At 40.3% G+C, this 24,009-nt stretch overlaps 1 protein-coding gene across 1 annotated transcript in view; it reads left to right on the forward strand.

The window, feature by feature from the left end:
* The window catches only part of sirt6 (sirtuin 6), a 31,884-nt gene extending 15,929 nt beyond the window's left edge, over positions 1-15,955 (forward strand). The window contains exons 3-8 of the mRNA XM_062023446.1: positions 1,099-1,281; positions 4,278-4,337; positions 7,502-7,597; positions 7,681-7,761; positions 10,594-10,717; positions 14,812-15,955. Of these exons, the coding sequence (XP_061879430.1) occupies positions 1,099-1,281; positions 4,278-4,337; positions 7,502-7,597; positions 7,681-7,761; positions 10,594-10,717; positions 14,812-15,111 (844 nt within the window). The 3' untranslated portion in view covers positions 15,112-15,955. The remainder of the gene's footprint in view (positions 1-1,098; positions 1,282-4,277; positions 4,338-7,501; positions 7,598-7,680; positions 7,762-10,593; positions 10,718-14,811) is intronic.
* Positions 15,956-24,009: the final 8,054 nt, after the last annotated feature.

Raw genomic sequence — 24,009 nt, forward strand, 5'->3', positions numbered from 1 at the left:
AAATCTAATCACCTTCCAGCTGTGTCTCGCCGTCAGCACATGCCCCGCCCCTGCCCGCTGGTGCTCGTCCTCAGTACCATGGACAGCGGCGGTGACTTTTGCTCCTGCAGGCGCGCTGATCGCACTTTCCCTCCACAATGATAAATGTCAACTGTGAAAGAAAAACAAATAAATCAAAGCCCATTTGCAGAAAACAAAATATTATTGTCGAACAACACACGGGACGGCGTGGCGCGGCTGGGAGAGTGGCCGTGCCAGCAACCTGAGGGTTCCTGGTTCAATCCCCACCTTCTACCAACTTCGTCACGTCCGTTGTGTCCTTGAGCAAGACACGCCACCTTTGCTCCTGATGGGTGGTGGTTAGGGCCTTGCATGGCAGCTCCCGCCATCAGTGTGTGAATGTGGAAATAGTGTCAAAGCGCTATACAAGTATAACCCATTTATAACAATAGAGATGTAACGGTATCAAAATCTCGCGGTACGATATTATCACGCTATTAAAGTACCAGCAGAGTGGAAAAACAAGTTGCCTCTATATTGAAACTATTATCAATTATATCTGATTTATGACACAGGAAAAACTTGCAGAGTTTGGAAATAACTAGATATGATCAAAATAGTATCAATCTCAAGGAGATTCCCAAGGCATTTTGAGAGTTAATGAGCTAGCCGACCGCGTGATGTAGTGGGAGGTTTGTCTGTTTTTAGCAACATAGCTCAGTTATGGGCTGATTTGTATGACACTTTCAGGAAATATCCAAAAAACAATTACTTTCCTTTACTGCGAACACTTCACTTCCTGCTTACGGCGCTCCGCGCCTCCACCTCGCCGGTCACGCACTTCGCAGAGGATTCTGGGTGATGTAGTTTATTTCAGATCTGGCCAACGCTGAAGCGCCAGAAAAAAACTACAGTCGCCAAGTTTCCGTACGGTCACACACCACGGCATTATTGTGAAGACTTTGAAACCACAATAGCGTTACATCCCCACTGATCAAGTGTACATGATTATTATAAAACTGATTAACAATGGCACTATCCTGATACTGTCGTCATGGGAGGCAAAATGAGATGTTCTTAAAGCACGTTCCTTCTCAGGGGTCCAAAGGGTGTGTGGACGCTGGAAGAAAAAGGCGAGTGCCCTCACTTTAACACCACCTTTGAAGAGGCCCGGCCCAGCCTGACTCACATGGCCCTGCTCGGACTCCAGCGGGCCGGATACCTGAAGTATCTCATCAGCCAGAATGTGGACGGCCTGCATGTGCGGTCCGGCTTCCCAAGGTGACTTTGCTTATCAGCACCACGACACAATGAGCAAACTTTTTGTAATATATTATTTAATAATGAAAAACGACAACTTAAATTGGTCATCACTCCACCACAGTCAAGTTTTGATAATTAGTACAGATGACAAAAAAAACCTCACATTCAGTATCTCTTAAAATGTGATTTTTATTAAAGTTCAACATTGTAAACTACTGGTTCAAGTTCACATCAAATAATTGACTGCAAAAGTTCCATTGGTGTTTTTGCCCTAATGGATCTCCTCAAATCAAACAATTGTTATTCTCATTTATTGAAAATAGTCCCGGGCTAATAAAAGATTTTGCTGATTTTCTATTGTCCCAAAAATTATTGCCGAATATTGTCAGCATTATTTTCAGACCAAATTAAGCACTAATGTACTCATTATATAAAATAATCATAATAATGCAAGTCAATCAGTCAAACTTTACTTGTCATACATACAGTGGGGCAAAAAAGTATTTAGTCAGCCACCAATTGTGCAAGTTCTCCCACTTAAAAAGATGAGAGAGTCCTGTAATGTTCAACATATTTCAACTATGATAGGCAGAATGAGGGGAAAGAATCCAGGAAATCACATTGTAGGATTTTTTATTAATTAATTGGTCAATTCCTCTGTAAAATAAGTACAAACAAGCAACATTTCTGGCTTTCACAGACCTGTAACTTCTTCTTTAAGAGTTTTCTCTGTCCTCCACTCGTTACCTGTATTAATGGCACCTGTTTGGCCTCGTTATCAGTATAAAAGACAACCTCAAACAGTCACACTTCAAACTCCACTATGGCCAAGACTACGGCTAAAGAGCTGTCGAAGGACACTAGAAACAACATTGTAGACCTGCACCAGGCCGGGAAGACTGAATCCGCAATACTGTCTGTAAGCAGCTTGGTGTGAAGAAATCAACCCTGGGAGCAATTATTAGAAAATGGAAGACGTACAAGACCACTGATAATCTCCTTTTGATCTGGGGCTCCACGCAAGATCTCACCCCGTGGGGTCAAAATGATCACAAAAACCCCAGAATCACATGGGGGGGACCTAGTCAATGAGCTGGGACCAAAGTAACCAAGGCTCCCATCAGTTACACACTACGCCATGTCCCCCTGCTTAAGCCAGTACATGTCCAGGCCCGTCTGAAGTTTGGTAGAGAGCATTCGGATGATTCAGAAGACCATAGTTTGCAAATAAATTCTTTAAAAATTTGATTTTCTGGATTTTTTTGTCGTTGTGTACCCATGATGAAAATTACAGGCCTCTCTCATCTTTTTACGTGGGGGAACTTGCACAATTGGTGACTGACTAAACACTTTTTTTGCCCTACTGTATATAATGTAGCACGAAGTGCTTGACATTTACAAACCGCCTTTGCTTTTTACACAGAACCCAGCAACTGTGTGCACTTTTATGCAACACTGTTTGGACGATGCAGTTGCTCCTTCCAAAGGCAGATTGTTGTCAGGACAACTTTGTCTCACCCATTCCGCATCAATGCCGTTAACACACAGCAACGGCACGGGGGAAAAAAACAGTTCAATCTAATCTTTAAAAGCTGAAATAGGGTTTTGACTCACACTTTTTAATGACTTGGCAGTGTTTCCCACGTGGCTATTGGCGTGGTCATCATGACATCATCGAGTAATTTGCATAATTTACTACAATGATATGATTTTCTCTAAAAAGGATCAAAAAATGTATACTTACTAATTAATAATAACAGTTTTGTTTTAAACGTCCATCCATCCATCCATCCATTTTACAATATAATTACAACACTTTATGTACATATTTATATACAGATTTGAACAATAAGTTATTCACTGAAATATATTTATTAATTGTGGTTCTTACAAAAAATATATCTTATAAAATATAAAAGCTAAAATGTTTCTTAAAGCTCTGCCCTTTTAATTAGTGCATACTAAATAATTTAACTTTAGCCTGCTACTACAACCATATTATTTACCAGCAACATAAAGTGAAACAGAGGCAGAGGTGTCCTGCCACAGTCAGTAACAAATAAACAGAAAACAGTAGTGGTGGTAGATAGACACACAGCTTCATCAAACATCTGATCCACTGAACAAAGAGCTCCAAAAATCTTGATCCTACACTTCTCTTTTGTAAAGTAAATCTGAACAGCCGATATGGGCATCTACATCAACTATATGATTTGCCTAAAAAGCTGGACAGGACAAAAAAAAAAAAAAAAATCTATTTGTGGCGGCCTTAATTCTTTCGTGGCGGGCCGCCACAAATAAATGAATGTGTGGGAAACACTGCTTGGTACCTGTTCCTATTAGATTGAGGTTAAAATCCACGCAAAGATAATGCTGTAGACTTGATAAAAACCCGTAAGTCTTTGGTCGAAGCTGGTTTTATTGTAGCAAAATCTGCTTTGTAGAATTATCGGTACCTGGAACTCATTTTTAATTTGGTTCCAATACAGATTGTGCTTTCGGGTGTAATTTAGAAGGAACATGCAGGCTCTTCCTTCGTATGACTCATGTAAAATGAGTGGCAGTTGTTTTATAGGTTTTACAAAGCCAATTCGATTGAACTAGTCAAACCGATCCCAAAAAGTGTGAAAGTGGAAGAAAATATTCCCTGCTACTTTTTTGCCCCGGCAAAGGGCTGACCCCAAGCAGCAAATCCAATTCCCTTCTCAATCCACCCATTCAGCCTGTAATGGAAGACCCGCTCTCCCTGCAAGCACTTCCATACATCTCCGACCTCCGGTCTGTTTTTGTCTTTGTCTTTTCTAATAACACGGCCGTGTCGCGCCGCCAAGAGAATCCCATTGAAACGGGAGAACGGTTGTGGCAATCTGCCAGATGGAGCGCAGTAATGAAACCTGGTGGGCCGTAGAGCATTTATCACAGAGCCAGTCAGCAACAAATAACTTGGCAACTAGAGTTGCCGTGTATACTTTGTACACTGATATCTAAGTGCAGGTTGTCTCTGGTCCTAATAGGGATTTGTTGTCGGAGCTTCATGGAAACATGTTTGTGGAGGAGTGTGAAAAGTGTGGCAGGTACGTTAACACACACATACTCACATTTTTCTCATTGAATAAATTCACTGTTTCTTTGGTTTCTATTACTGATAACAAACAATCCACCATGTTACTTCTGCATAACGCATACTGATAGATAGATAGATAGATGTATTTTTTTTGTACTGTACTATAATAGGCCCTTTTCCACCTAAAGTTCCCTTTTGGTTCTTGGATTTATAGGTTCTTGTAGAAGTGTGTGGTTTGTGTTTCCACCACATTTCACAGTTCAGGTAGTTTACACAAATCAGGCTGATGACGTATGGAGGAGTGGTTTACTATAGTTCATCTACACGGATACCATGTAAATAAACAGACAATGTTAGGCCACAGTTCTTTTACTAACAAGTAAGTAATTGAAATACAAAGCAATCATATACAAAACGAAACGATTTATAAAATGAATTGTACCGAATTGTTTATAAAAAGTCAGGCTTTTGTTTGCAGGGTCCAACAGTCAGAATGTTGTTTTCTCGGTAAATGATGAATTCATGGGGGTCAGGCGATTTCTTGTGGTCCATTTCCGTCGTAAATAACAATATATAAATAACCAATGTCAGTGTTTATCTGTAAATAACAATATATAAATTATAAATGTCAGTGTTTATCTGTAAATAATAATATATAAATAATAAATGTCAGTGTTTATCTGTAAACAGCAATATATCCATAATAAATGTCAGTGTTTATCTGTAAATAACAATATATAAATTATAAATGTCAGTGTTTATCTGTAAATAACAATATATAAATAATAAAGGTCAGTGTTTATCTGTAAATAACAATATATAAATAATAAATGTCAGTGTTTATCTGTAAATAACAATATATAAACAATAGATGTCAGTGTTTATCTGTAAATAACAATATATAAATAATACATGTCAGTGTTTATCTGTAAATAACAATATATAAATAATAAATGTCAGTGATTATCTGTAAAAAAACAATATTTAAAAAATAGATGTCAGTGTTTATCTGTAAATAACAATATATAAATAATAAATGTCAGTGTTTATCTGTAAATAACAATATATAAATAATAAATGTCGGTGTTAATCTGTAAATAACAATATTTGAATAATAAATGTCAGTGATTATCTGTAAAAAACAATATTTAAACAATAGATGTCAGTGTTTATCTGTAAATAACAATATATAAATAATAAATGTCAGTGTTTATCTGTAAATAACAATATATAAATAATAAATGTCAGCGTTTATCTGTAAATAACAACATATAAATAATACATGTCAGTGTTTATCTGTAAATAACAATATATAAATAATACATGTCAGTGTTTATCTGTAAATAACAATATATAAATAATGTCAGTGTTTATCTGTAAATAACAATATATAAATAATGTCAGTGTTTATCTGTAAATAACAATATATAAATAATAAATGTCGGTGTTCATCTGTAAATGACAATATTTAAATAATAAATGTCAGTGATTATCTGTAAAAACAATATTTAAATAATAGATGTCAGTGTTTATCTGTAAATAACAATATTTAAATAATAGAAGTCAGTGTTTATCTGTAAATAACAATATATCAATAATAAATGTCAGTGTTTATCTGTAAATAACAATATATCAATAATAAATGTCAGCGTTTATCTGTAAATAACTATATATGAATAATAAATGTCTGTGTTTATCTGTAAATAACAATATACGAATAATACATGTCAGTGTTTATCTGTAAATAACAATACATCAATAATAAATGTCAGTGTTTATCTGTAAATAATAATACATAAATAATAAATGTCAGTGTTTATCTGTAAATAGCAATGTATCAATAATAAATGTCAGTGTTTATCTGTAAATAACAATATATCAATAATAAATGTCAGTGTTTACCTGTAAATAACAATATATCAATAATAAATGTCAGTGTTTATCTCACGCCGACAACACAAACACATCGTTAGCTTGTTAGCATTAGCATCATGTTGACTGGGGTTGAGGCTAATAACTACACAAATGGAGCGTCATTGACTACTTTTACAACATGTAATAAAGTAAATAGTTAATAATTCATGCCATTTAACGTCATTCCACTCATGTGCTGCCTCCTTTATTTCACATTTATCCAACAAAGTCAGAGTAGTAAGCAGCTGAGTCCGGCTTCATACTCCTTCATAAATACGTTTAAAAGAGTCAGTCTACTTCTCGTAGCTTTGCATATTGAAATGTATTTATTTATTTATTTTTTATCGTGCTCTGTTTTTGTTGTGTTGTGCTTGCTCGTTTCTCTTGTGTTATCTTTTAAACCTGCCCATTGTACAGCACTTTGGCTACCCCTGTGGTAAATTTTAAATGTGCTTTATAACTAAAGTTGATTTGATTTGATTTGATAGCTTATAAAAAATAATAAACAAACTGCATACAGTTTAAAGACTAAGCCTAAGTAAAAATAGTTCCACTGTCAGGTTCAAACACTGATGACATCTATTAAACAAGACAAGAAGCAAAGAATTAAACAGAGACAGAATTCAATTTGGCTAAATTTGAGGAGAGACGCCTGGACACTGTAGCGGAGAGAAGACTGGATCTGCCCAATTTCCAGACGACCTCTTTTTGAACCTCCTTTTTGAACTGGTTTACGAACGTCTTTTTGAACTATTTTACGGACTCCTTTTGAACTGACCTTTTCTGTGAATTGTTTACGACCTTTTCTGTGAACTTTTTGCGACCTTTGTCCTTTGGAAGCAGCGGTGGCCATGTGGTCGGGGAGGGTCCAAAATAAAAGAAGGAGGCGTGCATACTTTTGGCAGAGCGTGCTGAGATACTGTTCAAGGGTACAGTGTACAGACAACTCTCCTGAATATTGAGTCCAAATTGAATTCTGTCTCTGTTTAATTCTTTGCCTCTTGTCTTGTTTAATAGATGTCATCAGTGTTTGAACCTGACAGTGTGTTTAAAAGAGAAGTTTTAGGACAGCCCGCCCTCGAAAAGGTTCTCGGTCGATTGGAAAAGCCCCACCTAGCTAGGAGGAACTCCAAAAGGTTCCTAAAGAACTAAATCTAGTTATCGTAATCTAGGGGGAAGTTCCTGTGGTGGAAAAGGGCCGAATGTGAACAATGGTTGTTTTCTTTAAAAGCAAAAAAATGAGACTGTGTGCTTCCCCAGACAGTATGTCAGGGAAAAGGTGATTGGCGTGATGGGGCTCAAACCAACGGGACGTTATTGCGATGTGGTGCGCTCAAGGGGGCTCAGAGCCTGCAGGTCAGCGTGCACACGGCCATTATTATCTGCATGTTATATGAATGAATCTGTCCACACATTGAAGACTGTGTGTTCTTCTTTAGGGGGAAGTTAATGAGTACTATACTGGACTGGGAGGACGCTCTTCCTGACAGAGATCTGAACAAAGCAGACAGTGCAAGCAGGTAAAGTTTGTTTCCCCTCGATGCATTTCAACTACACTCCACACCAGGAAATACTTTCTGTAAAAAAACCTTTTATGGTTGTAATGGACACATCAGTGCCTTTTAGTGTAGACATTTCCATCTTTTATTCAGATAATGGGTTTTACGGTGTGCTAAGTGGGGACCATGTATGTGTTTGTTCCTTCTTGATGCGCTCACTCGGTGACTCATTACATACCTGGTTACCATTTGGTGTAAATGGCTAAGAACATAACTCACGCCCCAGCAAGTTCATTAAAAAATGTCTTTGTAGTCGCTGTATTGCCTTATGTAACGACAATAGTACCTCAACTTAGGAGCTCAATTGGTTCCACGATAGTTTGTAACTAGAGATGTCCAATAATGGCTTTTTTGCCGATATCCGATATTCCGATATTGTCCAAGTCTTAATTACCGATTCCGATATCAACCGATACCGATATATACAGTCGTGGAATTAACACATTATTATGCCTAATATTGTTGTGATGCCCCGCTGGATGCATTAAACAATGTAACAAGGTTTTCCAAAATAAATCAACTCAAGTTATGGAAAAAAATGCCAACATTGCACTGCCATATTTATTATTGAAGTCACAAAGTGCATTATTTTTTTTTAACGTCCCGGAAGAGATAGTGCTGCAAGGGGTTCTGGGTATTTGTTCTGTTGTGTTTATGTTGTGTTACGGTGCGGATGTTCTCCCGAAATGTGTTTGTCATTCTTGTTTGGTGTGGGTTCACAGTGTGGCGCATATTTGTAACAGTGTTAAAGTTTTTTATACGGCTACCCTCAGTGTGACCTGTATGGCTGTTGACCAAGTATGCATCGCATTCAATTGTGTTTGTGAAAAGCTGTAGATATCATGTGATTGGGCCGGCACGCAAAGGCAGTGCCTTTAAGGTCTGGGTGGAAATCTGTAAAAATTCGGGAAAATGGTTGCCCCGGGAGATTTTCGGGAGGGGCACTGAAATTCGGGAGTCTCCCGGGAAAATCGGGAGGGTTGGCAAGTATGACTGGGAGACGCAACTCAGCAGCGTTTTGAAAAGTCATAAATGTAACTTTTTGAAACCGATACCGATAATTTCCGATATTACATTTTAAAGCATTTATCGGCCGATAATATCGGCAGTCCAATATTATCGGACATCTCTATTTGTAACTCAAAACACACTCAAAAATTAATGATGCCCATTTAAAATCAATTCAACCCGTAGTTGTCACCCGAAACAGCACAATTTTAACACGCCTTTCACAAGAAAAACTGTACTGTACAAGGTCTGCTGTCATTAGGATGCCGACTGCTAGGATGTTCATATATTCCCATTTAGATGAAGAATGTCCCATAAGCCTTGTGAAGAAACTGGGTGGGGTGGGGGAACAAGCGCTTTTAGTGTCGTTCTCGCCAGTTCCAGGTCCGAAACGGCTTTCAAAGTGTCCCAACTTGTCGGAATACCTACTCAGACTTCTTCTGTCCAGGTGAGATGCATTATTTATAGAGATGTCCGATAATATCGGACTGCCGATATTATCGGCCGATAAATGCTTTCAAATGTAATATCGGAAATTATCGGTATCGGTTTCAAAAAGTAAAATGTTTGACTTTTTGAAACGCCGCTGTACGCCGTGGTACACGGACGTAGGGAGAAGTACAGAGCAGTTGCGTCTCCCAGTCATACTTGCCAACCCTCCCCATTTTCCCGGGAGACTCCCGAATTTCAGTGCCCCTCCCGAAAATCTCCCGGGGCAACCATTCTCCCGAATTTCTCCCGGTTTCCACCCAGACAACAATATTGGGGGCGTACCTTAAAGGAACTGCCTTTGAGTGCAAGCCCAATCACATAATATCTACGGCTTTTCACACACACAAGTGAATGCAACGCATACTTGGTCAACAGCCATACAGGTCACACTGAGGGTAGCCGTATAAACAACTTTAACACTGTTACAAATATGCGTCACACTGTGAACCCACACCAAACAAGAATGACAAACACATTTCGGGAGAACATCCGCACCGTAACACAACAGAACAAATACCCAGAACCCTTTGCAGCACTAACTCTTCCGGGACGCTACAATATACACGCCCCCCCCAACCCCGCCCACCTCAACCTCCTCATGTTCTCTCAGGGAGAGCATGTCCCAAATTCCAAGCTGTTAAAAAAAAAGCACTTTGTGACGACTTCAATAATAAACATGGCAGTGCCATGTTGGCATTTTTTTCCATAACTTGAGTTGATTTATTTTGGAAAACCTTGTTACATTGTTTAATGCATCCAGCGGGGCATCACAGCAAAATTAGGCATAATAATGTGTTAATTCCACGACTGTATATATCGGTATCGGTAATTAAGAGTTGGAATATCGGATATCGGCAAAAAAGCCATTAGCGGAAATCTCTAATTACTTATGATCTAAAATAATCTACAGGGAGCAGGGAAGCGAGGAAGCAGCAGACCACTTGATGATGTCAACACAGACACACAGGAAGTGCTCACAGCGCCGCTCTAAATAGTTTGTCTGTGTTAGCACTTATAATAATAATATCACTAATGCTTTGTTATTATTCAAGTCAGCAAATGTAAATGGAGTATTGTTGGCGGTTTTTGAATGGTTATTTATCGGCGTTTGGGTGGAATAGTGGAGCTCCCATTGGCGGACTTTTATTTACGTTTATTTAATATTTAGAATGAAAAAGCAAAGAGGAAGCTAAAATCTCCACATATTCCTAAATTGAGGCACCACTGTATTTTGTTACAAACGAGTTAAATTCCATTTCTTACATGCATATGTTGTGTTTTTTCTTGCTCCAGACTAGCAGACCTGGCACTGACGCTGGGCACCTCCCTGCAGATCAAACCCAGCGGTGACCTTCCACTCCTCACCAAACGTAAAGGCGGGAAAGTGGTCATTGTCAACCTGCAGCCCACCAAGCATGTATGCTCACTCTTGCACACCTTAAATACTAAGACTACGTGGACACATTCAGTAATGATGACGTAGACGTCCAGGTACCTCCACTAGTCTGATTAATGGAAGTCATTTAGTCTAAAGTAGTTGGATGGATGCAAGTGAGCAAAAACAATAATTAGTGCTCCATTCCTTGAAGAAATAGGAGGTTGTTATTGTTGTGCAACATTGAGGGTGATGTAGCACTAAATAAATGCCACTTTTTTTGTTGATCCTTTCTGTCGCTTTAGCAATCGCAGAGTACACTGTAAACTGAAATAGGATTAGTCCAAAAACTGGTGCCGTATCAATCGGTGCGGCTCATAGCTTACCAAAGTCGTACTAAAACATTTTCACCGATTTTTGAGCGCCGTGTGTAATGTTCTATATTTTCAATGTAACATTTAATGTTTCGGTGTTGTTTCCTTGAGTCATTACACCATGTACCAAATAAAGTAGCTTCGAGGTCGCTAAGTACAACCAAAATTATTACGTACATTAGGCGCACCGGGTTATAGGGCGCACTGTCGATTTTTGAGAAAATGAAAGGATTTTAAGTGCGCTTTATAGTCTGAAATACAGTATGTCGCCGTCACATAGCTCACGTCCAGTATTTGTGATGTCACAAATGTTTTTTTCTCGATTAATGGACAATTCCAACAGAAAACACTCCAAAATCTAATTTTAAAGTTTTACCTGAACGATTGAAATTTGGAGACAAGCTATTTCGACATAAATGGATTGCTTACCCAAATCAACTGGAAACGTCCTCGGTCAGCTGGACCAGATGAAAAACTGTCCATGGAGTGAGTCACTTTAATATTGATCATGATACACTCAGCACGTCATGTGTGTTTATTACAACTACAGTACATACACTGTCTGGCTAGCTGTGTACAAACACAACATGAAATAATACTTAACAGATACTGTAATATGATTGTTCATGTTTTTCACTCAGTACAGATTGGTGTTCTATCACAGTGTTGTGTACAAACCCCGTTTCCATATGAGTTGGGACATTGTGTTAGATGTAAATATAAACGGAATACAATGATTTGCAAATCATTTTCAACCCATATTCAGTTGAATATGCTACAAAGACAACATATTTGATGTTCAAACTGATAAACTTTTTTTTTTTTTGCAAATATTCATTAACTTTAGAATTTGATGCCAGCAACACGTGACAAAGAAGTTGGGAAAGGTGGCAATAAATACTGATAAAGTTGAGGAATGCTCATCAAAAACTTATTCGGAACATCCCACAGGTGAACAGGCAAATTGGGAACAGGTGGGTGCCATGATTGGGTATAAAAGTAGATTCCATGAAATGCTCAGTCATTCACAAACAAGGATGGGGCGAGGGTCACCACTTTGTCAACAAATGCGTGAGCAAATTGTTGAACAGTTTAAGAAAAACCTTTCTCAACCAGCTATTGCAAGGAATTCAGGGATTTCACCATCTACGCTCCGTAATATCATCAAAGGGTTCAGAGAATCTGGAGAAATCACTGCACGTAAGCAGCTAAGCCTGTGACCTTCCATCCCTCAGGCTGTACTGCATCAACAAGCGACATCAGTGTGTAAAGGATATCACCACATGGGCTCAGGAACACTTCAGAAACCCACTGTCAGTAACTACAGTTGGTCGCTACATCTGTAAGTGCAAGTTAAAACTCTCCTATGCAAGGCGAAAACCGTTTATCAACAACACCCAGAAACGCCGTCGGCATCGCTGGGCCTGAGCTCATCTAAGATGGACTGATACAAAGTGGAAAAGTGTTCTGTGGTCTGACGAGTCCACATTTCAAATTGTTTTTGGAAACTGTGGACGTCGTGTCCTCCGGACCAAAGAGGAAAATAACCATCCGGATTGTTATAGGCACAAAGTGGAAAAGCCAGCATGTGTGATGGTATGTGGGTGTATTAGTGCCCAAGACATGGGTAACTTACACATCTGTGAAGGTGCCATTAATGCTGAAAGGTACATACAGGTTTTGGAGCAACATATGTTGCCATCCAAGCAACGGTACCATGGACGCCCCTGCTTATTTCAGCAAGACAATGCCAAGCCACGTGTTGCATCAACGTGGCTTCATAGTAAAAGAGTGCGGGTACTAGACTGGCCTGCCTGTAGTCCAGACCTGTCTCCCATTGAAAATGTGTGGCGCATTATGAAGCCTAAAATACCACAACGGCGACCCCCGGACTGTTGAACAACTTAAGCTGTACATCAAGCAAGAATGGGAAAGAATTCCACCTGAGAAGCTTCAAAAATGTGTCTCCTTAGTTCCCAAACCTTTACTGAGTTGGGTTAAAAGGAAAGGCCATGTAACACAGTGGTGAACATGCCCTTTCCCAACTACTTTGGCACGTGTTGCAGCCATGAAATTCTAAGTTAATTATTATTTGAAAAAAAAAAAAAAAGTTTGAACATCAAATATGTTGTCTTTGTAGTGCATTCAACTGAATATGGGTTGAAAAGGATTTGCAAATTATTGTATTCCGTTTATATTTACATCTAACAATTTCCCAACTCATATAAAAACGGGGTTTGTATTATAAACTTAAACGTGTTTCGTGTTGACACAGAAGCTAGCGTTTTTTTCCGTAGTTAGCTTTTACGGCTAATACCGTAGTATGCTAGAAAAAGAGTTCCTCAGTGTTCACTCTTACAATAACAATGTTGCTACAGTTTGGTTATTATCCAGGTTACACAACATAAATGAAGTATTGTTGACACTTTTAGAATGCATTTTTTAAAGTGATTTAGAGGTAGAACTGATTGCTACCATTAGTTGCATTGCTTGCCACCAAGAACGAGACGATTTCTATATGTTAGAATGCAAGAAAACAACAACTTTTGTCTTCCTGTCTCTTATGATTGTGAACGATAGGCAAAATTCCAAAAAAAAAGTGCAGTTCCCCTTTAACAGACGCAATCCAATTTGCACACGTTTAGTAGATCAGTTTTGCATGTGCTATCAGGTTTGCCCGTGTTTTAGCACACACAAACCTTTTAGTACATCTGGCCCAAGTTGTCCAAGCACTTAGACTTGTTACAAAATAAGAGCTCATCACGCTCCAATCGGGTGTCTTGCAGGACAAGTTATAGTCTGAAAAATACAGTATGTTGCCGTCACATAGCTCACGTCCAGCATTTGTGATGTCACAAATGTTTTTTCTCGATAAATGGACAATTCCAACAGAAAACACTCCAAAATGTTATTTGAAAGTTCTACCTGAACGATTGAAATTTGGAGACAAGCTATTTCGACATAAATGGAGTACTTACCAAAATCAACTGGAAACATCCTCAGCCAGCTGAACCAGATGAACAACTGTCCATGGAGTGAGTCACTTTAATATTGATCATGATACACTCAGCACATCATGTGTGTTATTACAACTACAGTACATACTGTCTGGCTAGCTGTGTACAAACAAAACATGAAATAATACTTTACAGATACTGTAATATGATTGTTCATGTTTGTCACTCAGTACAGATTGGTGTTCTATCACAGTGTTGTGTATTGCAAACTCAAACACATTTCATGTTGTCATAGAAGCTAACTCATCTGCTTCCTTAGCTAGCTTTTACGGCTAATGCCGTAGCATGCCGATGTGTTTTAAAAATAGTTCCTCAGTGTTCACTCTTACAATAACAATGTTGCTACATTTTGGCTATTATACAGGTTACAGAACGTAAATGAAGTAATGATGACGGTTTTTGAATGCATTTTAAAGTGATTTACAGGTAGAACTGATTGCTAACATTAGCTGCATTGCTAGCTACCTAGAACGAGATGATTTTTATATGTTAGAATGGAAAAAAAAAAACTTTTGTGTTCTTGTCTCTCATATCGATTGTAAACAATAGGCACAAAAAAGTGCAGTTCCCCTTTAACAGACGCAATCCAATTTGCACACGTTTAGTAGATCAGCTTTGCATGTGCTATCAGGTTTGCCCGTGTTTTAGCACACACAAACCTTTAGTACATCTGGCCCAAGTTGTCCAAGCACTTAGACTTGTTACAAAATAAGAGCTCATCACGCTCCAATCGGGTGTCTTGCAGGACAAGCATGCCCACCTGCTCATCCACGGCTACGTGGACCAGGTCATGGAGCAGCTCATGGACCATCTCGGCTTGGACATCCCAAAGTGGGAGGGGCCAACCGTGTGCGAGAGCTGCACCGATGTCGACGTCAAGCCCGTGCACGCTCTTAGCGCGGATGTGAAGGTCAAAGGTAAACCGAGGAAGAGAGCAGCAGAGTGTGCAGAAGACACCATCAAAGAAGAGACCGTAAAGAAGGAGAGGGCAGAAGACACCATCAAAGAAGAGACCGTAAAGAAGGAGAGGGCAGAAGCTATGTGACAACAAATAGTACTCTCCTCACCAAAACTGCATCCTGCCTTCAAAAACAGCTCTAGATTGATCTCACCTCTTCATTTCCACCGGAGCACCTCGGTGGAATCTTCTTTGTCCCTGAAGAAGACTCAGCCTGAAGCCTCACAAGATGACATTCATGCAAGGCAACAACAACATGGACCACTAGTAGGTTTCTCCTGCCGTGATGCTTGTCAAAATCTACAACGCATGTGTGGAAGTTGCCTCCTCGCAGTCCCACTGTCGTACACGGCACAGGAGCCAAGCGTGCAGGTTTTGACAAGGTTTTAATAATATTGTTTTTAACAAAAGTTTTCTCTCCAGTAGAACGTGACTTTTCAGTCACGTCCGTATCCTCTCTCCCCTCCTGCTCCCGGCCGCATACTGTTAAAGTCAACAGATGATTAGATTAACACGTACCACCTGGGAAATCTAATCACCTGCCAGCTGTGTCTCGCCGTCAGCACTGTCACGCCCCCGTCTGATGGTGCTCTGTCCCCAGCACCATGGACAGAGGCGGTGACCTTTGCTCCTGCAGGCAGCGCTGGCCACATCTCCCTCCACAGCATGGTTATAAATAACGCCTTTTAATAAGGTGACAGCACCTTATTAAAATGTGTATTTGTAACATTGTGTTCTAGTTTTTGTCCCTCTGGTAAAGAAACATCTCCTTGTGTGAAAGACGTACAACAGGAGCCTTAAGGTCAATTCTACTACAATAGAACCTCTCGTTGTAAATAGATTATTGTTACTAAATGACTTTTTTAAATCTCAGGAACAATGCTTTTTTTTTTTATACTTGTCTTTTGGTAATAAATCCAAGCACAGCCTATGTAGTATGAATTTTTTGTACAATCTGCGGTGAGTACTGGCCTACTTTCCATTGAAAGGCAACATAAAAGAAATTATAATGATATGATTTCTATTCCTGTGTTTGCCATGGGACCTCATTAACTTCTCTCGGGTTCAGCGCTGACATGCTCTTTATGCGCATGACAATAGTCTCATTATGCCGCGCAATCAAAAGCATCCCTGTTGGGTTTTGGGTGTTAATGCGAGGCGGCCCAATCACAAATGCTTAGATGGGCTCATCCAAGATGTGTAGCTGCAACTCCAATCACCTACCTGTCTACAGTGCACATAAAATGGGTAATTGCACACGTTGGCATCTGTGAATGCGTTAACTGTGCTGCGGTTGTCTGCAACAAGGGGAGTGAAAGATGAACATTAAGTTAGACTTAGACTTAGTGTCAGGTTCAAACACTGATGACATCTATTAAACAAGACAAGAAGCAAAGAATCAAACAGGCAGAATTCAATTGTGCTCAATTGAGGAGAAACGTGTCGACCTGTAACCTCTTACAGTGTCACCCACGCTCTGACGGAAAAGGTTTACGTCTCCTCCTTTATTTGGACACTCCCTGTTTACACAACAACATCTGCTTCCAAAGGAATGGGGAGTATGTAAACAGTCATTGTTTTCGGTCACATTAACACAAAAGAAAAAGATGCCTCGGGCTTGGGCTGGGCCTGGCTTCAGCCTGGGCAGGTCTTCGATGACAATAGATAACCCCCTCCCGTCTCCACCCTTCATACACGATGAAATTTTCCAAGCCTTTGCTTGGTGCAACAAAGACAGCCTCTTGACTGTTCATTGGGAACTCTAATAATTTACATACAATTTTTCTGACACTTAGACTTAGACAAACTTTGTTGATTCACAAGGGAAATTGTTCCACACAGTAGCTCAGTTACAAATGATAATGCAGGTATAAAGTAGACTAAAAATGTACCGTAGTAACAATATAAAATATAACATGTATGTAAAACGCCTCCAACTGCGTGCCAGTAGTTTGGCCGGCTTTCCGGATCAGTTTGTCAATCCGGTTTGAGTCCCTTCTGCTGGTGCTGCTCCCCCAACAAAGCACTGCAAAGTACAGGGCACTGGCCACAACAGACTGATAAAAGATCTCCAACATCGTGCTGCACACATTAAAGGACCTAAGCTTCCTCAGGAAGAAGAGTCTGCTCATTAGGGATGAAGTTTGTTAAGAATATATCGATTTCGATGCCATTATCGAATCCTCTTATCGAACGGATTCCTTATCGAATCCAGATAGGTTGTTGTATGTGGAAAAAAAAAACACAATACTTGGTTTAACAAAAGCTCACTTTTATTTTTAAAGAAAAAAATCAAATAAACAGAGCAAACACTGCCCTGGTCACTCTGGCTGTCATGAATGTCATCATCTGAAATAGGATAACGTTAACATTATCTTCATTCACATCTTGCAAGCACTAGTTTAGTAGACAGACCTGCAAACTCTGGAGTGGTGTAGGCTACAAGATACCGTTAACGTTATCAGACACATACAAAAAAGGTTAACGTTACCGTTAGCCACTGACTATGCTTAGGTAACGTTAGTCGAGCTGACATAACTGCAGTCCTGGTTGACATAAGAGGTAACGTTATTTTAGCCTAAAGGCTACAAGTGAGCAGATATGGAAATGAACCGGGAACAGTTAACGTTAGTTACTCACCGGCACTATCACTGGGACTGCAGGTTGAAGCAGATGAAGAGGGCGTGCTTCGTCATCTCTGTCGCTGTTTCTCTAACCTTCAGGTTATGTACGGCCTCGACATGTTTATTGTACTGCTCCCCTTACAGGAAAGCGAAGCCTGTCAATAATTGCAGTTAGCCGTTTCCTCGTTGTATTTCTTAGTAAAGTGAAGCCGTGCCTTGGAGCGTTTTTTTTTTCCGGTCCATTGTTGTTGCTGCTTCTGTATCTGCCGCCCAATGACTGAGCTACGTCATTCCCTGTGACGTGCCACAGGACATTTCCTGTGACACAGGATTTTAATAAGGAACCTGTGATGTTCACCAGAACGTAAGGTATTTTATTTTGAAGTCCCGTTGCTAGACAGGAAGTACGCGGAGTCAAGTTGCTACTTGACTATGGATGTATGCCAGTTATGAGATGCCGCCGATGCGTGGTTATTAAAGTTACGAGTTCAAGGAACCAACTCTCATTATTTCTGCAGTCACCATAATGCAAGAACATTAAAGAACCAAATCTTTTTCTTTACTATAGTGGCTTCGATAACGGGAACCGTTTTTTCAAAAAGGGATTTGAATCCATGGAATCGGTTCTTTTCTTATCAAACAATCGGGAGAACCAGTTTTCGCTACTGCTCATGACCTTCTTGTAAACAGCTTTGCTGTTGTCCTTCCAGTCCAGTCTGCTGTTCAAGTGGACTCCCAGTTACTTGTACTGCCCCACTAGTGCCAGCTCCCGGCCCTAGATCTTGATGTGCTCCACAGGGGTTATTTTCTTCATGAAGTCGATGACCAGCTCCTTGGTCTTGTCCACATTAAGGAGCAGATGGTTCGCCTGAGACCGCGCCACAAAGTCAGCGATCAGTGTCCTGTACTCCAATTCCTGTCCCTCTCCGATACACCCGACCACAGCAGAGTCGTCAGAGTATTTCTGCAGGTGGCAGGACCTGGAACTATACTGGAAGTCTGAGGTGTACAGGGTGAGTAGACTTTTATTTCCATTTTTGTAGCAAATAACTTCACTGTGTCTTTTATTGAATATATGTTCAGTATATTTTTAAATTGAACATATATTTTATAACATTTTTAATTTAAATTTTTTAATTTAAGTATAACAGACAGTGTTTTTTTACCAGTTGTGATCACCTGACCACTAACGTAACCAGTGTTGGTTGTGTAACATTTGATTTGGTATGTTATTCTTATTTATGTATGGAAAGTAATTTGTTAGGCAGGAATTGTTATTTACTTATTATTGAGTCACATTACTGTTATTTCCAAGTAACACATTTCACGTCCTCGACTGGAAGGGTCGCCAGGCACGCGGCACTCCTTCCCCCAAGGGTCCGTCGCGTGTCCGGCAACAACCGCTCCGTCACGACAAGCAGGTTCGCTCAAATCCAAGATCTTGTCAATTCTGTTGAGGCCAGTTAATTAGTTCCAATGTTTAGATTTAGAGAGCAAGACAAGACAAAGAAGCAAGCAGGAGAGGAAAGGGGAGCGTCCGCCCTCGATGAGTGCCAGTGAGAAGGCACTCCAAGTACCACCACAATGACCTACATGAAAAAAAACAGTAGCATAGTAGGCCTAAATATTTATTAAAAACATGGCAGAGGTTTTACTTGACAAATACCATAAATATTAAATATAACATTACCAATTATCAATCCCCATATGTGTTTTAGAGCCACATACGTGTGTTTTAAGTTATCTGATGAGGTGGCGACTTGTCCAGGGTGTACCCCGCCCGCCGCCCGAATGCAGCTGAGATAGGCTCCAGCACCCCCCGCGACCCGAAAGGGACAAGCGGTAGAAAATGGATGGATAGATGTCTGTCCCTAATGAGAAAGAAGCCCTCGATAGGCTGTCTGCTAGTGTTGTCCCGATACCAACATTTTGGTACCGGTACCAAAATTATTTTGATACTTTCCGGTAATTTTCGGTACTTTTCTAAATAAAGGGGACCACAAAAAAATGCATTATTGTCTTTATTTGAACCAAAAATCTTAGGGTACATTAAACATATGTTTGTTATTGTAATTTAGTCATTAAATAAAATAGTGAACATACTAGACAACTTGTCTTTTAGTAGTAAGTAAACAAACAAAGACTCCTAATTAGTCTGCAGTAACATATTGTGTCATTTATCCACCTATTATTTTGTACACATTATGAGGGACAAACTGTAAAAAAATATTATTAATCTACTTGTTCATTTACTGTTAATAACTGCTTACTTTCTGTTTTAACATGTTCTATCTACACTTCTGTTAAAATGTAATAATCACTTATTCTTCTCTTCTTTGATACTTTACATTAGTTTTGGGTGATACCACACATTTAGGTATCGATCCGATACCAAGTAGTTACAGGATCATACATTGGTCATATTCAAAGTCCTCATGTGTCCAGGGACGTATTTACTGACTTTATAAACATAATATACATTTTTAAAAAACCAAAGATGTTGCGATGCCAAAAAATATCGATGAAATCATAGTAGTATCGACTAGATACGCTACTGTACTTTGTATCATTACAGTGGATGTCAGGTGTAGATCCACCAATGGCGTTTGTTTACATTGTGACGCCGGTGAGCTATGGTGTGTAGTGAAGCATGTTTAGCTATTCCTCGTCCTCCAGTGATAATGATACTTGTAAGAAACGTACTTTATTTGTCGCCATGGAGGCCAGGATTAGTGATTTAGAAGTAGCTAAAACACTGCGGATGGACGTTAGCCGCTAGCTAGCTAGCCACGTTTTAAAGCACCTCTTCCTGAGGGTGTTTCAGTGTTATAACTTCACCTTTATCTTGGGGGGAGGGTTAAGGTGGGCGGGGGCGGGGTCGGCGGGGTTAAGGGGGAGGAGTATATTTATAGCTAGAATTGACTGAAATTCAAGTATTTCTTATATATATATACTGTATATATATACATATAAGAATTACTTGAATTTCAAGTATTTCTTATATGTGTACATATATATATATACATATAAGAAATACTTGAATTTCAGTGTTCATTTATTTACACATACACACACACATAAATGTCTGATCTACAAAATGTGCAGGCACTATACCCCTTCCCCTTCGAGCTGTCCTGGATGAACTGAAATTAATTTTTTCCAATCATTTTGGAACTTGCAAGCGTACTTCTTCTTCTTACTCGTCGTCGCCATGTCTCTTCTTTGTTCTTCTGCTTCGCCTCTGTTATGTTTTTGGACATTACTACTGCCGGCTGGAATAAACACACGCTGAGAAATAGCTCCGTGCCTGCCTACTTTATGGGTTATAGATAAACCTATGGATAACAGAGGCATATTTAAAAAGATATAGATATAGATTTATTGGTCCCCTTGGGGAAATTCATTTTCACTGGCGTACATTTGAACAATAGACATTACACATCACAAAAATAACAAAAAGACATCCTACATGACCAACAAACATTTACAGGCTTGTCAGACAGGTCGGCCGGGCCTGCTGTTAAGGGCGGCTATAGCTGCACTGATAAGGCTTTTCCTGAGGCGGGCCCTCCGGAATTTGCTGGTGTAGTGGGTGAGTGATATCCTGGACTATTGTTTTTGCCAGTCGAGTGATGGACCTGTGGTTTAAGTCTGAAATGTTGGGTGTGGGTAGGCCGATGATTTTAGCTGCTATGTTTGTAATGCGTGTGAGTTTGGTCCGGTTGGTTACAGAAAGCATGGTGAAAAAACATGTGGAACAGTACATATGGATGGGTTGAACAATGCTAATAGTCTCCTTTTCAGGTGAGAGAGGACGCTAAAGACAGTGCCTTTAAAAGCCTACTGAAATGAATTTTTTTATTCAAACGGGGATAGCAGATCTATTCTATGTGTCATACTTGATCATTTCGCGATATTGCCATATTTTTGCTGAAAGGATTTAGTAGAGAACGACGACGATAAAGATCGCAACTTTTGGTATCTGACAAAAAAAAGCCTTGCCCCTACCGGAAGTAGCGTGACGTAGTCAGTTGAACATTTCCGCAAAGTTCCCTATTGTTTACAGTGATGGCGGCCAGAAGTAAGAGTCATTCGGACAGAGAAAGCGACAATTTCCCCATTCATTTGAGCGAGGATGAAAGATTTGTGGATGAGGAAAGTGCAAGTAAAGGACTTGTGGGCAGTGGAAGCAATTCAGATAGGGAAGATGTGGGACCTGATATTCAGCTGGGAATGACTACAACAGTAAATAAACACAAGACATATATATACTCTATTAGCCACAACACAACCAGGCTTATATTTAATATGCCACAAATTAATCCCGCATAACAAACACCTAGCTAGCTCCTAGCTACTAGCTACTAGCTCCTAGCTCCCGTCCATATAACCCGCCAATACAATTCAAACACCTGCACAACACACCCACTCACTCAGCCCAAAGGACCGTTCACCTAACCCAAGGTTCATAAAGCTTATATATTTAACCAAAGTTACGTACCTGACACGCACGTACGGGCAAGCGATCAAATGCTTGGAAGCGCAGCTGCGTACTCACGGTACCGCGTCTGCGTCTGTGTATCCAAATCAAAGTAATCCTGGTAAGAGTCTGTGTTGTCCCAGTTCTCTACAGGCGTCTGTGTATCGAAGTCAAAAGTCCTCCTGGTAAGAGTCTCTGTTGTCCGAGTTCTTTGATCTTGACTGCATCTTTCGGGAATGTAAACAATGAAACACCGGCTGTGTTGTGTTGCTGACTTCCCTCGCAAAATACTCCGCTTCGCACCGACAACTTTCTTCTTTGCTTGCTCAGCTTCTTTCTCCATAATGCAATGAACAAATTGCAACAGATTCACCAACACAGATGTCCAGAATACTGTGGAATTATGAGATGAAAACAGCTATTTCGTATTGGCTTCAATGGGGTACCAATACTTCTGTTTCACTGGCTACGTCACACGCATACGTCATCATCCAAAGGCGTTTTCAACCGGAAGTTTAGCGGGAAATTTAAAATTGCACTTTATAAGTTAACCCGGCCGTATTGGCATGTGTTGCAATGTTAAGATTTCATCATTGATATATAAACTATCAGACTGCGTGGTCACTAGTAGTGGCTTTCAGTAGGCCTTTAAGGCACGCCCCCAATATTGTTGTCCGGGTGGAAATCGGGAGAAATTCGGGGGAATGGTTGCCCCGGGAGATTTTCGGGAGGGGCACTGAAATTCGGGAGTCTCCCGGGAAAATCGGGAGGGTTGGCAAGTATGGCCCACGCACGCGTCGTAAGAGTGCGTAGGAATATGCAACTTTTCGGCGTAGAATTTTTCCGTAAATGGCAACGTTTTGTCAAGTTGTGTAAGCACATTTCACCCCTGCTCAAGGCCCAAGGTCGCAAGGCAATTCCGATTTGTTTGCCAAAGTCCTGGAAGGTTTGACAAGAGCAGAGAGACAGTCGAGAGTTCATGCACCAGAGTTGGTGTTCAGTCAAGGACATCAAACATTTCCACGGTCTGCCAGGAGACAGGCGCCGCTCGTTAAGTATTTAACAGCGCCGCCCCGCTTCGTGGTGTTTGCGAGGGCTTTGCTAGCAGCACGTCGCCAAATAGACAAAGTTGACTTGAACCAACAAGGTCAAAAACAACCTGCTGTGAAGTCAGGCGCAGCGCTCGATGGAGGGGGGGGGGGGGGGGGGGGGGATTAGTTTCTTTTCAAAACTAATCTTCTCTGTGTTCTTCTAGTCCTGCATGACATCATTGCTGTGTCGTGTATCTTCTCTGTACGGCCTCAACACACATGCATGACATCATTGCTGTGCCATCTATCTTCTCTGTGGTCTTCTAGTCCTGCATGACATCATTGCTGTGTCGTGTATCTTCTCTGTGATCTTCTCGTCCTGCATGACATCATTGCTGTGCCGTCTATCTTCTCTGTGATCTTCTAGTCCTGCATGACATCATTGCTGTGTCGTCTATCTTCTCTGTGATCTTCTAGTCCTGCATGACATCATTGCTGTGTCGTCTATCTTCTCTGTGGTCTTCTAGTCCTGCATGACATCATTGCTGTGCCGTCTATCTTCTCTGTGGTCTTCTAGTCCTGCATGACATCATTGCTGTGCCGTGTATCTTCTCTGTGATCTTCTAGTCCTGCATGACATCATTGCTGTGTCGTGTATCTTCTCTGTGGTCTTCTAGTCCTGCATGACATCATTGCTGTGCTGTCTATCTTCTCTGTGGTCTTCTAGTCCTGCATGACATCATTGCTGTGCCGTCTATCTTCTCTGTGATCTTCTAGTCCTGCATGACATCATTGCTGTGTCGTCTATCTTCTCTGTGATCTTCTAGTCCTGCATGACATCATTGCTGTG

The sequence above is a fragment of the Entelurus aequoreus genome, linkage group LG16 (assembly GCF_033978785.1).
Source record: "Entelurus aequoreus isolate RoL-2023_Sb linkage group LG16, RoL_Eaeq_v1.1, whole genome shotgun sequence".
NCBI lineage: Eukaryota > Metazoa > Chordata > Actinopteri > Syngnathiformes > Syngnathidae > Entelurus > Entelurus aequoreus.